Raw genomic sequence first — 16879 nt, 5'->3', positions numbered from 1 at the left:
TAATAAATAAGAACTATTAATCGTGGCATTTCTTAGTTTGTATGTGCATTTTTATGATTAGTATTAGCGATTCCAATGTAGCCGTCTCTGCGAACTCTCCTGCATGCTTCATGTAAAGACCTCCATTATGTGACATGCGAAGTTGCTGTCTACCAAGTGCTCGAGTGCTCCAAATCAGTCACTTGTGCGGCTACATGATGATTACGATGTCTATGTAGGCATAAGACAGCGAGACGGCTCTCCAGGGTTTGGTTACAGAGAGAGTTTCTATCAGAGAAGGGACCCGTGTGTTCTCAAGCTCGGCTTCTGCTGACATAATGACGACTTGTTCAAATGTCCTCATCTCTATGGAAACACCTGAGAGGCAACTGAGCTATTCGCACACAAAGATAGAGAAAGAGTGAGAGTGCGAGAGAGAGGGAGAAAAAAAAAAAGAGTGGTTGTGTCTCTGGCACGTAACAATCGCAGCTGCATTTCCCTAAAGCCAAAGCAAGCTAGGACTCCTAAATTGCCAGCGCAGAAATATCCAGAAAACACACGCCCTGTCCAGCAAAACAAACCCACAGACACATAATAAAAGCCCTGAAGGCTCGATGTAATGCTAGTTGAGTTACAAAACGTTCATAACAATATATCAGCCATCTTTTACGATGAAGTTTTCTCTTCAGGTGAAATTCTGTAGAGAATTTTGTCGAGTCAAAGAATGTAAACATGTTCAGACTTACATAATATATGCAGATTTCTTAAAAAATAAGGTAAAATGCCACATGCCAACGCTGTAAATAAAGCGCAGGTTGAGTGTGACTTTCAGAGGTCAAAGGTGACGGGTCACTCTTCCCAGCATGCTCAGCGATTCAGTCCTTAGCCTTTACAAGTACACAGAGGAGACAGCAGAGGTCACAGCGGCATGTGTGAGAGCGTGTCGGTTTTGCCCGGACCTTATAAAGCGCAAAAGGACGATACGGCTGCCGTAACAAGAAGACCAGCCTCTGGTGCCCGGACGCAGCAGATCTGTTCAAAACCATTTCAATCTCTCAGATCAGCTCATGCGTGTCAAAATAAAGTGTGCTTAGCAGCCCACAGTTGCACGTGTGTGCGTGCGTGCAATGCTAAAAGCAGACCAAAAGAAGAGCAGTATCCCTTTCGGCCCTCACTGACACACATATGCTCGCAGACTTATACTCTTACCTTAAGCCAACATGCAATGCATACACATAGGTGTCTCTTCACACATGCACACAAACAAACCCTCGGATTGTACTGTACTTCCATGAGGACAGACTATGTAAAGAAATAGAGTGACCGATGTAAAGACAGCCAACGAAAGACACATTTCCCGATTCGCTACTCGGGGGTTGTTGATATGAAAGAGTTCAAGAGCCGTCTGGCAACAGACAGCCAACACCTTATTAAAGTAATCAATGTGACTTCCAGACGAGATGAAAAGAGGCGGAAGAAAAGAAAGCCACAGGGCTGAGCGACAGAGCAATCACTCCTGTGCTTATTTCTCGCTTTGCTTCGGTCTCTCCTCTCGACGCATGAGAAATCGGCAAGGCTATGCTCTCGCTCCCAGAATTCAGCAGAACGGTTGAGAGGACTAAAAATACCGTTTCATAGCGACACTCAATCTGCTGCAGTGAAAACCACTCTGGCGAGCCCGCCTAAAACACGGAGCCATACAATAAAACCGCGAACTCGAGTATATACGACTTGAGAATTAAACGCACCGCTGACCGCAAATGACTAGCTGCGATCACACTTTCGCAATAACTAGCAATCTTCATCTGAAACAAAAGACTTGTTTTAGATATGGAATGCAGGAAGGGCCTGAAACGTCTGTTTTTAGGCACTCCGAGTCAACCCTGTCACCATCAAAACCAATACAGCCATAATAAACCAGCACATTCAGATTTGATGCTGGAGACAGAACAAGTGATTTGATGGAGAGATAAATACAAAAATATGATGCAAAACCTGAGCCAGCTTATTTTCTGACATGGTCTCATTTAATGTATATTATTTACATGTGACCACTGTAAATATCCACTGTCTATGGGCCACCATGGTCCACCAGCTCCGGTCCAAGGTTTTCGCAGTTAACTAAACTAATGAAAACATTTATTTATTGAAATTAAATTAAATATGTATTATCTGAAAAATGTTGCCTCACTTATAAACTGAAATAAGCTTAAATTGAGTGACGTCTATAAAATTATTAACAGATCATAAATAAAGAAAACATCACGTGTTTTACTGTTATACTACGTGAAATCTGTTATTGCAAATTTATTGGAAACGCGAAATGCATATTTGCTATATTTTTTTTAGCATATGCAGCCCTAGATCCAATTACTCCAACAGAGCCCTATTATTGCAGCTGGTCCCTAGACGTGGAGGCGGTTAACCAAATGAGCTGATGCAGGAAGTGGTAAACACCTGCAGCCCAGCATGTATCCTGCATTTCTTCCAAAGAGATCCTGACACTAAAATAAGCAAATAAAGATTAACTTTGTATTATTACGCTCCAAAATGTCACAATGTGATAGTGTCTCTGCAAAAAGGATGGTGTTGAAGGATAAATGAGTAGAAACTGTATGGGACCAAACACCTAACCCAAAGGCACACCATTAGCAAACCTAATAATTCAGCCAATCACAACAAAGGTCAACAACATAGACGTCACAGATACAAATGCAAAAAAAACTTGATTTATTTCAAAAAGGTCATAAGCCAGTAAATTATGACTTGTGCGTGAAACATTACGTCGACTTTAAAGAAAAGCTAAAATAATTAAATGTGGGTATATGACCGCTTTAAACCAGCTGCTATTTTAAAAAGACGTATGCGAGTGTGTGTTCATCAACACTCATGCAGACAGCAAACACGGACAGATTCATCTTCCCCCTCACTGTTGTCATGCTTTTTAGATGCATGAGCACTCTTGTTTTTTGGCTTGGCTTCTTCCTCCCAAGTGCGTCTATGTGCCATGTGACAGGTTGAACCTCTCGGCCCTCACAATCCAGGCTTAGCTTCCACGTGTCTCTGAGAGGATTACGCTCCTGACATCACCGCACCAGATGTGATGACAGAAATAACAATTTCCACAGGAGATGATGGTGACCGGCCCGCCACAACGGCCACCCACCCTGCACTCATCGCTGCAAACCTCAAGGGTGTCAAAATCTTCACGCCATCATTCTCAAGACATTCCATTGATTATCACTTCTGGGTGCTGCATCCTCACTAGAGATTCTCCTCTAACTTCTAAATCTTCTCACATCCTTACTGTGCTTGTGAGACAGTTCAAGTCGTGGATAAATGACCGGCTAGCTTTAAAACCACTGCGTGTTTTGATCTTACTATGCTAAAATATCCTTAAAGGGACATTCTGGGTGAAATAAAATTTTAAGCTGACGTGTTAAATCTGTGAAATGCTTTCCCCTGTGCCAGCTTAATACGCAAAGACAACCATATGTAAGCTATTTGTTATATTGTATATGTTGACATCCTGAAGAGTGTAAACGCTGTAGCGCTTGTTTGAACAGTCAAACTATGTTAGATCAACCCTTGGCATGGGTTTGAGGTGGGGCTATCGGTTTGTCTGACCAATGGGAGAAAGGGGGAAGGTTCTGAACGTGCAATTCATCTCTTTTGTTTGTTTGTTAGTTTGTTAAATTATGTTTATTGTAATAATTTACGATGGAAAGTTCACACCACTACAATCCTTTACGCAAAATGATTTTGACAGTTTTATAGCTAAAACAGCACACACTTCTAATGTTTTGATAAGCCCAATACACTTGTAATGCGAGGTATATGTGTTTTTGTTTTTATGACATTCCTACATCCCAAACACAGTTACAACTAATATAATTGGGAGTGTTAGGTTTAAAGTATGCATTGACAATAGTCGATTGTATTGGGGCACAGGGGGACCCCAAAATAAAATTCTCCTTAGGGCCCTGTAAAGGCTTGGGCTGACGTTGGTCAGGGAAAACCATTGCATTCTTTGTTTGTAACTTCAATGACACGGTCTCTATTGAACCGACCCCTGCAGCATGCCTAGGGTCTAAGCGGGGAAATCCAGTGCATCTTGAAGTGGAGATTTGGGAGGTTTATTGAACACTGCTGTGAATGCAGTCATTAGAGTGCTTGTTTTCACATTGTTTGCTTGTCTCTCAGCATTTAAAAGAACAGGATTAAGTCGCAGCATGGGCTCTGTCTGGCCCGCCTAATCTCCGAACACAGACCTTGGGATTTCTGAGAAACGACCTGTGCTCATTTCACTGCGCCATACACGGCCAATCTCTCGCTCTCATCCTCTCGTAAGGCCACGTCCCGGACTTATCAGCATGCAGTGAGATACAAGCTCGCTACTTTGAGAACATCAACACTGACGAAGTCTACACAACACAAATGAGTGGATTTGCGTATATTTAGTATATTTCACCCATAAATACAAATTCTGTTCTCATTTGTTTTACTCTCACTTCCTTATACTTGAACATTGTCCAAAAAGATATTCTGAGAAATGACTCTGTGGTTTCGTGTTCATACAATGGAAGTCAATGGGTGCGCATGTTGCTCGGTTACCAACGTTCTTTAAAATATCTTCTCATGTTCTGCAGAAGAAAGAAAGTCATACAGACTTGAAATGACATGAGGGTCAGTAAAGGATGAAAACATCTCCGTTTTGGATGACCTGACCCTTTAATACGGAACGAATGTGTTTTTCGAACAGGAGAACCCTACATTTGTCATATGATCTCATTCTATTGCTAATCAAATTATTATAAATAAAAGTAAATTCTTATGTTATAGTGAAAACGGCAGGTAAAGTTGAGTGCATTGTGGGATACCTTGCATGGATTTAATGTAATGTTGCATGCTGCACATTTAAGCAAGTGCAATGGGGTATTTTGGGTATTCTACCCATAAAGAACACCTGCGTACTGTGCACTGCTGAAACAGTATGCATACTATGTATGAGCAAGCGTACTTCAATTTTAACTAGGCCAGTTTGAGTACGCATGATATGGAGGACCGAGAAAGATAAGAAAGAAACGTACACAGACAGAAGACGTTGCAGAACAAACATTGTTAGAATGTTATGAAGTTTGGAGCTCTAGGAGGTGTGCAAATAAAGTTTGTGAACAGCTTTGCCAAGAGTTCACGTATTTGTGGCGAAACTTCATCGGATTTCTCACTGCTGTCAGGTCAAAGACAAAATCTGTTCTACATGTGAAAACCTTAGAGGAGTGAGACAATGCAGGCTGAGGGGAAGTGAGCTTGAAAAGGAACCAAACCTTATCAGAGAACACCAGCTCTGCCCATATCACACAAAAAAACCTCACAGTGACAAAAAGAGAATGAAACACAAACAAACATGTTTTTCCATTCATGTTACCATGGTGATGCCAGGGATGCGTCGTATTCTTTTGAACATGTACATTTGTCATTCATGTGGTCCAAATATGTTCCCTGCAATAGCATGTGATGCTGTAATAGGCAGTAGTCTCCAAAGCACCTTGAATTACAATCCGACACATATTCAGAAATCATTTCAAAGAGCGCTGGAGATACACTGTACCCATCAACAAAACCAATCAATAACACGATAAACAATCAAGAACCCACTACGGCCATTTATGAAGGAAGGGAGGAGATCAGACAATAAATAATAACGCAGAAGAGAAACAGGGAGGAGGTGCAAGGAAGGAAGAAAAATGAAAGTAATGAAAGAAATATACACCCCATAACCGCCCAGCGCCAATGAATCTCCCTCTCCCCTTGTCTGCAGCTCCTCCCGCCTCGCAACCTCCAAGGTCGAGGTTAAACGGATCATTAAGCCTCTTGATCCACCCCATCGGCAAGCGCGCGGCAGGAGAACAGCGGCTCTCTCAGCATCTCACACGCAGATGCCGTTTCCCTGAGGTACAGGAGGGGCGGCCATCTTTATAAAACTGAGGAAACGGTGGAATCGGTTGGTCTCTGCAGCGGAGATGATGAGGATGAGACGCATTTGAGCTGATGTGTGTGGTGTATTACTACAAAAGATGCGGCGATGGTGTGTTTTAGCTTAATATGCAGAGACAACTATAAAAAAGCGTTTCGTTTAGAAAGGTATTTTTGAGAAGTCAATGGGGGTCAATGTCGTTTGGTCACCAACGGCGTTTGAATTATGTCCGTTTGTGATCTCCAAAAGAAAGTCATACAGATTTGGAATGGCATGAGGGTGAACAAATGAACACATTTGCGTTTTTATCCCTTAAATGGGAAAAAAGATCCATTCCATTATGGGGTGAAATACAACCTTGATGTTTCCCTGAGAGGCCGAGTCATGCGTGATGGTTTAATGCATTCCCAGCCCCAGGCCTCGTCTCCAATCACCATGTCTCTTTCTGCAAACTATACAAGATAACTCGACCCTGCTTACAGTGAACTGACACGAAACTCTTTCCCTCTCTTAAGCTCCTCGCTGGAAATCAACCCCATAAACAATGGTTCAAAACTCAAACATCCGGTTTCCTCTCAAACGGAGCAGGATATGAGGTGTTCCGTTATCTGCAGTGAATAAGGCTGGTCTACAGACTGTTGTTAGAGACATCAGGGGTGGAATGATGATATCATGTTGGATGGCAGCAGGGAAGATGGACGAGTCAGCTGCCAGCCTGGAATTCATTATAATTAGCAACGAATGATAAAAGATCTCCCAATAAAGACGGTGATAAACTTTTCACAATCTGTTCAGGCTTTGAATCTGGAATTGATTGTCTCTTTAAGAAGGTAATGTGCAGAGTTTATCTCCTTTGTGTTCCAGCAAGCAGGGTTATTTGATGTCTGGAGGGCATTGCATTGTATTTTAAACACCATATTTGCATACAACGATCCAACAACGATCTTGGATATCTAAGATCTGTTGAATTTGTTTTAGCACAGACTAGTGATGTTTAAGTGCTCACATTATACCCATTCCTAAAGACGGAGATGACTAATGCTAAATAATAGAGCAGCATGATACCGAAGTAAAATTTGATATGCTGTCACTTGCGAAATCGCAATACAACAATGCTGAGGTCATAAAAGCAACGTTTAGAGTGCCAAATGACGTATTTTCCATATTGTTATGTATATCCAAGACAAATGACTTCTGAAATGAGAAAAACGTAGGGTGGGAGTTGATTTAGTCCATTGGGAACTGATTGGACAGTTATCAGATGCTAACTGCCGCATTCTATTTGTTTTCGGGCAGAAACGAGTCTCCGAAAGCTCCGCCCCCGTGTCATTCCTCGTGACAGGAAGTGAAGAGAGAACGTTTTGAGGGTGAAAGACGTTAACGTTTTTGATTTATAAAAACACTAGAATCAGGCCCGGCACCAGGATGGTATAATCGTGCGGATCATGCTCTACGGTTCAGAATGCATGCAACCGCTGCGAAAGTTAAAGTAATGTTGTGTTGAGTCAAAGCGCACATTACATAATCCAATGCGCCACAAGCGATCCATCCCAGAAAAAACAAACACGCGCCACTTCAACTAAATTTTTATAAAACCTCTAAACTTGTTATATTATAATAATCAAACTATGTTGAGCATTTACATTTGCGGATCCGAAAAATTATTCGACCCGTTAGTTTTGTGATCCCGTTACACCACTACTTGTTCGCAAATGAAAGTGCGATACAGGTCAACAGCTGTGAAAAAACAATATGTATATGTACAGTACATTGTGCCCTATTTTACTTATTAAAATAAAATGTTTCATTTTTTAATTGTCTACAAAGTGAGTTGTGATAATGGATAAAATAGCAAAAAGGATCCAAGAAAGCCTAGAAAAACATGATCACGGCCAAACGAATAGCCTGAAAAGTGTCAGCCTAGCACCTGGATACCTGTCTGTTTGATTTGCTTCGAGGCAGACCTGTGGCAAGTTGATCACCACTTTTAACTTGCAGAAGTATTTGGCAAAGAACGTTGCTTTCCTGATTTTACATGGCCAGCCACAATTTTTAACTTTGCTCTATGGCCAAGCACAAATTACATTTTTAAATGAAGTGGATTATTTTCTCAAAAGTATGGTTGATGGGTCATTTCGAACTGTCATAACGGCTGGTGCAAACCCAGGTCACACTAGTTTCCATGTGCAGATTGCTGAAGGAACGAAACAATAAGGGCAACACCTGCCACGAGCTGGGTTTTAAATTCCCTAGAGCGCACGTCCGCTGTTTTGAATGCGTGTAACATATTCTCCACGGCACATTGCATCAGCCCATTTCTCTGCTTTAAACCTTTCCATTCGGCCAGCACCGACCCTTCTCACATACTTATTCCACTTCTGAGGCTGTCGTATATCTCCACGCGACAGACATCCGGCTGCGGGCCTCTCTCACAGGCTCCTTCTCATCCCGCACTCCTCTCCTACATCAGAACCCTGCCTGCGGTTATTTTAGATTGGGCGCTTCTCCACGGTCCCTGCCACCAATGACAGCAGCTCTGAGACTTTCAAGAGTCGCCCTTTCCATAAACAAACCCACAAGCTGTTAATATCTGACCGGTTTGAAGACGATGACCTGTGAACTTCTCAGAAAACCGGACTTTCCCCTTTATGGATTATCCAGAAACTGCTGGATTTAAGAGATCAGAATACAGGCCGCCGCACAGCCAATAGAGTTCTCACGTCCATCTGTTTTGCTGAAAGTGCTGTATCAGTGTTGGCTGTGCTTTTGGTGGTTCAGCAGAGCAGATTCAGGTCTCTGAGGTGTATACGGTTACAGTGAGCTGATCTGCCCACCGCTCACCTCCCCAGCTACAACATCTTCATCCCCATCTCTCCTCTCCTGCTTCAGAATGACACAGTGTTCCTGTAGCTCAATTTTCAAAAACCGTGCATTGCATCTCACCATTCATTGTTGCCAGATCATGTTGACTCTTTGCTAAAGTGAGTTGATTGTATAAATAGTCAAGTAATAAACTTCCAGAGTCACTAACCACTAACACACTAAGGCATCTGGACTAGAAAGGGTAGCAGAGTTCATGCGGTCTGCTTAAGAGAGAGCAGTATAGAGGGACGGTAGTGATTGGTCATTCCACGGCCAGATAAAGACAAACAAACCAACTCAAGACCACTGGGCTCAATAAGTACAATGGCTGCTGTCACTGACCCAAACGTAAAAGACTGAAAGCCCTTCTGAATGAGACCGACTGCTAAAATTCAAAAGACCACAACACAGGAGGGGCTACAAATCAAAACCTGAGCCGAATTCAAATGAGCACAACAAGCCATCTCCCACGCAAAATTTGCAAACGCATTTGATCATGCAAATTAAAGTCAATACCACAAGGGTGGTTTTATTCACGGATTCATTTGCTGTCATTCCCACATGAGCACGAACAAGCAGTTTGAAGGACAAGAGAGAAACTATAGAAGTGATGCACAACTCAATGTGTCCATCATATGAATTGGGAATTGTGGTCCAAGTCAAAAATTCATGGTCGACATTGCTTCATGTTGCAAACTGAACACTTTACAAATTCGTGGGTCAAAGAAAAGCGTAGTACGACTCTGAAGCACGATAACAGGCTAACACGCAGATCTTGTTCCACCTTTTAACACGAAGATCAAGCCGCACCACAAATACAGATGGCCGCAAATATGGACCATAAGCAAACACGGTGAGGACGAAATGGAATGAAAGCTGGTCTCCGTTTGTGTGTTTCAGAACAACATGCTCCTGAGTAAATGTTTTATTCATATGTGAACACATGCGGGGTAGATGACTCACACCCCATTCAATCACAACCACCGATGCAGGAAACAGGCATACAAGCACCCCATACACAAAAATTGCAAGCCGGCACATATTCAGCCTCTCCATGAAATCGCATCCTGCAAAAGCAACGAAAGAAGCAACAAATCTCTGCGGTACAGTTAAGGCCCAAATGGACTGCAGGCGTCCATCTTTGATGGTGAAGAGTGTACATTTGTGATGTGCCGAGCTGCAGGAGGTAACAGTGGCCGTCTCTCTCTCTCTCTCGTACAAAACATCCAGATACGATAATTAGAGCGAGCGGGGCGCTCGGGAATTTAGACGGATCATGCGAGCGGAGCTTGCCTGACACGCTGTTGTATTTCACGTTCTTCCCATACAGCCCATCCTGAAGGAAGACCTGAAACAGCAGACATGCTCAGGCATGACAGAGGAAAGATAAACGACACAGACAGATACTTTCACAGGAGCCATCGCACATAAGACAGACACAGATAAGACGGACGATAAAAAGCTCAAGGAAAACAAAAAACTTAAGACCAAAGCAAATCTTTTCGTCTGCCATTTCGTTGTTCGCTGGTTCGACTGAGCTAGCAAACTCAACCACTATTAGCCTGAAGGCTCACATAAGTATAAGTGACTAAGACTTTAACGTTTTAAAAAAAATTTAGACTAGCTGCGTCCACACCACAACTGTAACAGTAGCGAAGATTTGCCAGAGAATTTGATATTCAATAAAATATAAAAGGCTTAACTTATCATCCTTTGATGTGGAAGCTGTAATAATGATTGTCATATTTGTTTTTGGTTATAATTTTGGTGTGAACAAGCCTTTAATGCTTCTGTTGAAGTTCAATTCAATTCCATTTTATTTATATAGCGCTTTACACAATGTGCATTATTCCAAATCATCTTAACAGGAGAAAATAAGAAAAACACAGCACAGTACAAGGTGTTTCTAGAACAAGTTCAATTATTCTAGAAATTATTTCTAATAATTTAGTCTCCCGGTGGATTATTTAGCATATTATGCATTAAGTGAATGCTTGGCTGAGAAGATGTGTCTTTAATCTAGATTTAGATTGGGCGAGTGTGTCTGATCCTCGAATAGCGTCAGGAAGGCTTTTCCAGAGTTTAGCTGCTACGTATGAGAAAGCTCAAACCTCCTTTGGTGGATTTAGTTATTCTAGCTGTTATCAAAAGTCCTGAGTTTTGAGATCTTAGAGAGCGTGATGGGTTATAGTGTGATAGAAGCTCTGTTATGTAGGTAGGGGCTAAACCCTTTAAGGCTTTATAAGTGATTAAAAGAACTTTAAAGTCAATACGATACTTAATGTGTAGCCAGTGAAGGGTTGATAACATTGGGGTTATGTGATCGTATTTTCTGGACCTGGTTAGAACTCAGAAGTCAATGGAAATACAAATAGGAGGTTAATTTAGCCCCAAAACTTACAAATTAGATAATGTGGCGGATAAAATAAAAACTGTAAATCATACACGTCTGAAAAAGATTGTCTGCAAAATTGAAAATCGAATCAATTCAAGTATGGTTTGGTTGACAGTTTGAAACTGATAATGATCAACCTAAAGGTATACACTTTTCCACAATATACCAGGGATTTTTAAACTGGGGTCCAGAGATCCACAGGGGGCCCTCCAAAAGGTTACAAGTCCCCAGAAAATTACAGGGAAAAAACAGCACATTTTTTTAAAAGCTACTTAACATTTATTGTAGAGTGTTTAACTGCTTTTGCGCATAATTTAGATTTGTATCTTTCATACTTTCTCACTATAGTTCCTTTTTTCACACTCAATGTGAAAGTTGCTACAGTACAAATACATTTGAATTGAAAATCGTCAGGGTTAAATACGTTCAACAAGTGTAGCCAACTATTTAAGTTAGTAAACAATATGTCTTTATTTCATCACATTTACTATTATTTTAGTTGAAATGTTTCTATAAAAAGACACGTAAAACATTATAGATGGAAGTATTTCATAAAGAGGATCCTCACAAAAAGTTCATCTTATTTGGGGATCATTGGCAAAGTTTGAAAACCCCAATATATACTTTCATATGAACAAAATTCAGAAAAATTGTTCAAATGATCCCCGCTGTTTGTCGTTTATGATTTAGGGCTGGACTGCAATTGCTGTGCCGATAAGCCAGGAAGTGTGTCAGTGACTAATGCACAGCTCATATCTTGGCTTACGCAAACCAGGGTGCGGCTTTCAAGGTGTGCATGTATCATATCAGTAATGAAAGGGTGGAGCATCCGTCGCAGGCTAGCCCGTTTCCTTCTCTTCAGCCGAGGACAGAGTGTGTCTTACTGCTAAGAGGATTTGTGATGAGACTTGTAAAATAATTGAAAGTGTCTCTCTAAGCCCTAAGCCCTAAAGGACAAGCATTGGGGCGGAGTTAAGGCTTTAGGAAACAGGAAGCTGACGGAACCGATCCCAGGCGAGCACCAATCCAACAATAGAGCGCTGACATACATTTAAATTCACGTTTGTTTACAGAGATTACCATTTGAAAACTTTGAGATATTCACTTCTTTGCGTGCACATGAATGATTGCTAAAAGAAACACAAACAGAGCCAAACATGAACTTTTTTCTCACATTTTCTCATTGTGGGTCGAGTTTATAAAACAAGTAGGACTTAGGAAAAAAGCCACCACAGGAAGGAGCTTAGCATCCGGAGAAATGCACAATAAAGCAATTATCGTCTGATCTCCAGCCTGTCATTGTATCTGATAAACATACATGCATCTATGTCCCAATCAGGTCCTTGTGGCAGTCAAGCTGCCTGAACCAATTCAAAGCTGACAATAGCCCCCCACCCGCATTCATTCATCACTCCTGGGGTGAGCGACGAGCGTGCTATTAAAAGCCCTCCTAACACTGCCACACAAGCCATTTGTATGCAGACTTCATTGTGTGGATAAGGGTGCAGACACCATTGGCCCAGCAAACAAACCACACACACTCAATTCGGTTTCATCTGGGTAACCAAACACAGGGGTGATGAAAAAAGAGCTTTGACATGTATGTGTGTAATATGTCAGGCCTGCTCGAGCAACCTCCAACTGAAACATCATAGATAGTTCACCAAAATGAAAATTCTTTCATTATTTACTCACCTTCATGATTTTCTTTCTTCTGCAGAACACAAAATAGGATATTTTGAAGAACCGTTGACTTCCATTGCCACAGAGACATTTCTCAAAATATCTTCTTTTGTGTTCCACAACAGAAAGAGTCATATACAGGTTTTGAACGACATGAGGGTGAATAAATGATGCCCTTTTTGGGCGAAAATGTAAACGGAATACATTTTTATCTCGTGACTTGAAAAGCTTTTTCAATGCATCATTAAAAGACCCCGGAGTCACAACATGGGAGACAGAGCTGCTGGACCGAGTAACCAGAGCAAGGTGAGCCCTCCAGCATACTAGAAGGAAATGACAACACTTTTGTTTACCATCTCTGAGGCTCTCAGAAAAGCACAAAGTCTCCAAGCCGCCCACAGAAACTAATTAACAGGCTCGGTTTCTCATATTAAAATGGCTGTTTGAGACTTAATTCATGATTTTACAGTGATCGCAAAGTCTGAATTTGAGAAAGAATTGAAAGAATACTCGTTGTGTTGGTATAGCAGTGTACACAGAACCTTGTGTTTTCATGTATTCAGAAAAATTCCATCACTTATATGCTGGCATACGCCAGAGCTTGTGCCGTAAAATTCAAGCAAGCCTTGTGTTGTGTAAGCTTGTATCAGCAAGACAGATAGTGTGTTTTGTGATGGGCAGTTTGATTTATTAACGTTTCAGATCAATTCGAATAAACTTACAGTTTAAGAGAAATTAGCATGTTTGTGTCGGATTAACATTTCTTTAATATTCGCCATTAAACAAGAAAAAAAACTGTTATTGCTCTAACAAAATTCACTCATTATTTATTCACCCTCATGTGGTTCAAAACATGTACATGATTCTTTCTTCTGTGGAAGAAAAAAGAAGATATTTTGAGAAATGTATCAGTGGTTTTGTGTTCATGCAACAAAGTCAATGGGCGTCAACGCTGCTTGGTGACCAACGTTCTACGAAATATCTTCTTTTGTGTTCTGCAGAGCAGAAAAGTCAAAAAGGTTTGAAATGACACTAGAGAGAATAAATGAAGCGCAAACTAGCTCTGTAACGTTCAGGTTTAATAACATTTTTGAAATCCGATGGGTCACCACTTGACGTTCAATATCAAATTTGGGTCCTGACCTGGAGCACAACTAGCTTGAAAACAGTCACGTAAAATGCACGTTTCATCGGTGGCACGCCCATGGCCTGAAGTTAACTTCCAGTTTGTTGATCAGTTTGGCTAGTGGCTAATAATATAACTATTCATATTTGATTTAGTATGTTATATGTTTTAGTATATAATGTTATTAAATAAACCATTTGAATGGGTCGTGAAACTTGTCGCATTTAAGTTTGGCCAACTAACGGTTCTTCTACTTTTAACTTGCGAGCGAATGTAATTTAGTTGTTATTTCTTTTGCTTATTTTCAGAAATAATCTCTACAGGGACTGTTTTTTTGCTTTGAAACCGTCTATAACAAAATGAAACGAGGACACTGGCACAACTGAGGAAACAAAAGCTAAATCCAAGCTCGCATCAGCAGCACCTCACAGAGCTCACGGCAGAGAACCAACACTCATATCACGCGTTCTCTTTTCCAACTAAATTACACAACACCTGGCAAACGAAAGAGGTAATCATTTACATTTCTGCCGAATAAAAAAAACAAAGGTATGCAGGTTTCTTCTGCAGTTTACGAAGCGCAGCACCGCTGCAGAACTTCCCCGGACGTAGATCAGGTCTGAGGTCAAGGAGACTCGCCAGCACAACATCTCACTCCTCAACCCGAGAACCTCTCAGCCCAAAATAACGTTTTTCCATTGTAATCTTACTCCGGAGAAGGGATCAGGCAAACGCAATCTGGGATACAAGGAGTCAAATGCGTAACAATGAGAAAAGCTGTAATAACAGAAATACAATAGGGTCCGAATATTGATCTGAACGTAAAAGGACTCTTTGACTTTCCCCTGTAATGCAAATCCAGAAGCATCGCCGCGCCTCCCGAACAATCGTGACGCCGAGTCAGACGCATTTTCTTTCTCTCTAATGCATCAATTAGCCAAGTACATCGAGATTATTTCATAGTATATGTCGGCGCATTGATCTCATTCTAAAGAATTATTTCATAATTAGCCGAATCCTCCCCGCAGGCTGAGCTAAGCTGACATGTTACTGGGTAAACGTGCCATCCGAGAGAAGAGTTACATTCAAACTAATGTAAAAGCCTCCAGGTAATGTGCCTTAAAAAGACAGGTCCCTTCCTGTAGGATCATCGAGGGAAGATGTGCGAGCGTGTGCAGCTCATAAATGTAATCTCTAAATTAGAAGAATAAAGATATATACCAACAAATAAGCCCTGGGTCCTATTTTACGACGTGTATTCCACCCCACTGTCTTTTGTGTCAAACATGTTTTGTTAAATATTCAAAAAACGTCTATAGTCTATTGAAAAATGTTCGTCTTTTCACATCCCATTGTCTTAACCAACGAAGCAAATGTGCACTTTTGAACGACCTCCGAACAATTTCTGCACAGAAATCAAGGAAACGTGTGAGAGAGTTTCAAATCAAAGACTCCAGCTTAGATTCCGATCCCCGCCTGGATAAAACACGAGGAAATTCTGGGCATTTGACATCCTTTAAAGTTTAATGGGGTCAAAAAAGAGGATTTGAAGCAGCTAGGTGTTGAGGAAAGTGCTCTATCTTCAGAGACTTTAAACTGAACCCACATAAACGCCAATTATAAACACAAAACACAAGAGGACAGTTGAACATTTAATCCTCGCTGCTCGGACAATTACACATTTACACCATCAAGGTTTAATACTACACAATAAATAGACACTGGCTACTATTATAAGGGAAAACTACAGTCTAAATTATACGTTTTTCTTTCTCCCACACAACAAATCACACACAAGCGACATGAACACTTTGTAGTTTCTGTCTAGCCTAATGGCTTTACAGATTTGTACTTAATACGTGTTATTATTTTTAGTCTCTTAAGCATAAATAAGTAGGACACACGTCAGTAGAAAAACACCAGTGTACAAAGTATCCGAAAATCAGAGAATTACGCCACATGAGAGGTGGAGATAATGCGCACAGACCTCAATGTATCCGGCCAGGCTGGGCACTGCGATGGCCAGAATCAGCACGGACACGGCGGGGACTAAACCCATCTTCATCGGCTGATCTCTGATGACACTCCGCTCAATTTATCCGCCTCTGGACTCTCAAACGCGGCTATTCACTTGGAAAGAGCTCCGTCAATGATCCTCGAGGACTTGTTCTCTCTCGTGTTTTTCCCACTGTGGGATGATCCTGCGTAGAGCGCGTGAGGAATGCAGCGCGTATGTCTCCGCCTGCCGCAGGTTCAGCTCGTGCGCTATAAAAGGATCAAGCGCGCCACCGACAGTCCGAAACGGGACCAACCGGAAATGAGGTCATCGTGTTGTCATATAACAAATAAGAAAATGATTTTTATAATAATTCGTTTTGTTTCTCTTCTTTCTCTTCCTCTTTGCGTGGTCTATTGTCTGATCTGTATTATATTGTTACTTTCAAAGATTTATATTATTACAAATACTATTAAAAGCTCGTTATAGTTGAATAGTTGAAGCAATCAAGTTTTCTTTTTTACATTTCATTTATTGTCTTCATGTTTTTGTCTTGTTTTTTGTTACATATTGAAATAGATTTATATTTGTTTATTTAATTTTTTTTGGTGGCCAGCTGACTGAAATTTTTCAAGACCTTAAAATCTAAATGCCTGTGTTTTTCAAATACAAATAAAAACTGAATGCATGAAATGTTTAGTAAAGTTGAATTAACTCAACATTTTAAGGCAACACGGTGACCTTTTTTAGTTGAACCAACAAAAAACAACTCATTTTAAGTTTACAAACAGTGACACCTCAATAAGTAGTAAAATGCTAAATTGTAACAGTCTGGTTTATTTGTTTTTCTTTAGTTCTAAC

General features: G+C 41.0%; 1 protein-coding gene across 4 annotated transcripts in view; it reads right to left on the bottom strand.

The window, feature by feature from the left end:
• aplp2 (amyloid beta (A4) precursor-like protein 2) overlaps positions 1-16291 on the bottom strand; it is a 67381-nt gene extending 51090 nt beyond the window's left edge. For all 4 annotated transcript variants that reach the window (XM_079465896.1, XM_079465898.1, XM_079465897.1 and 1 more), the window contains exon 1: positions 16010-16291. In XM_079465896.1, the coding sequence (XP_079322022.1) occupies positions 16010-16087 (78 nt within the window). In that variant the 5' untranslated portion in view covers positions 16088-16291. The remainder of the gene's footprint in view (positions 1-16009) is intronic.
• Between the last annotated feature and the right edge of the window lie 588 nt (positions 16292-16879).

The sequence above is a fragment of the Barbatula barbatula genome (genome assembly GCF_947034865.1).
Source record: "Barbatula barbatula genome assembly, chromosome: 10".
NCBI lineage: Eukaryota > Metazoa > Chordata > Actinopteri > Cypriniformes > Nemacheilidae > Barbatula > Barbatula barbatula.
The sequence above is the reverse complement of the archived record's forward strand: the minus strand, read 5'-3'. Positions and strand labels throughout refer to the sequence as shown.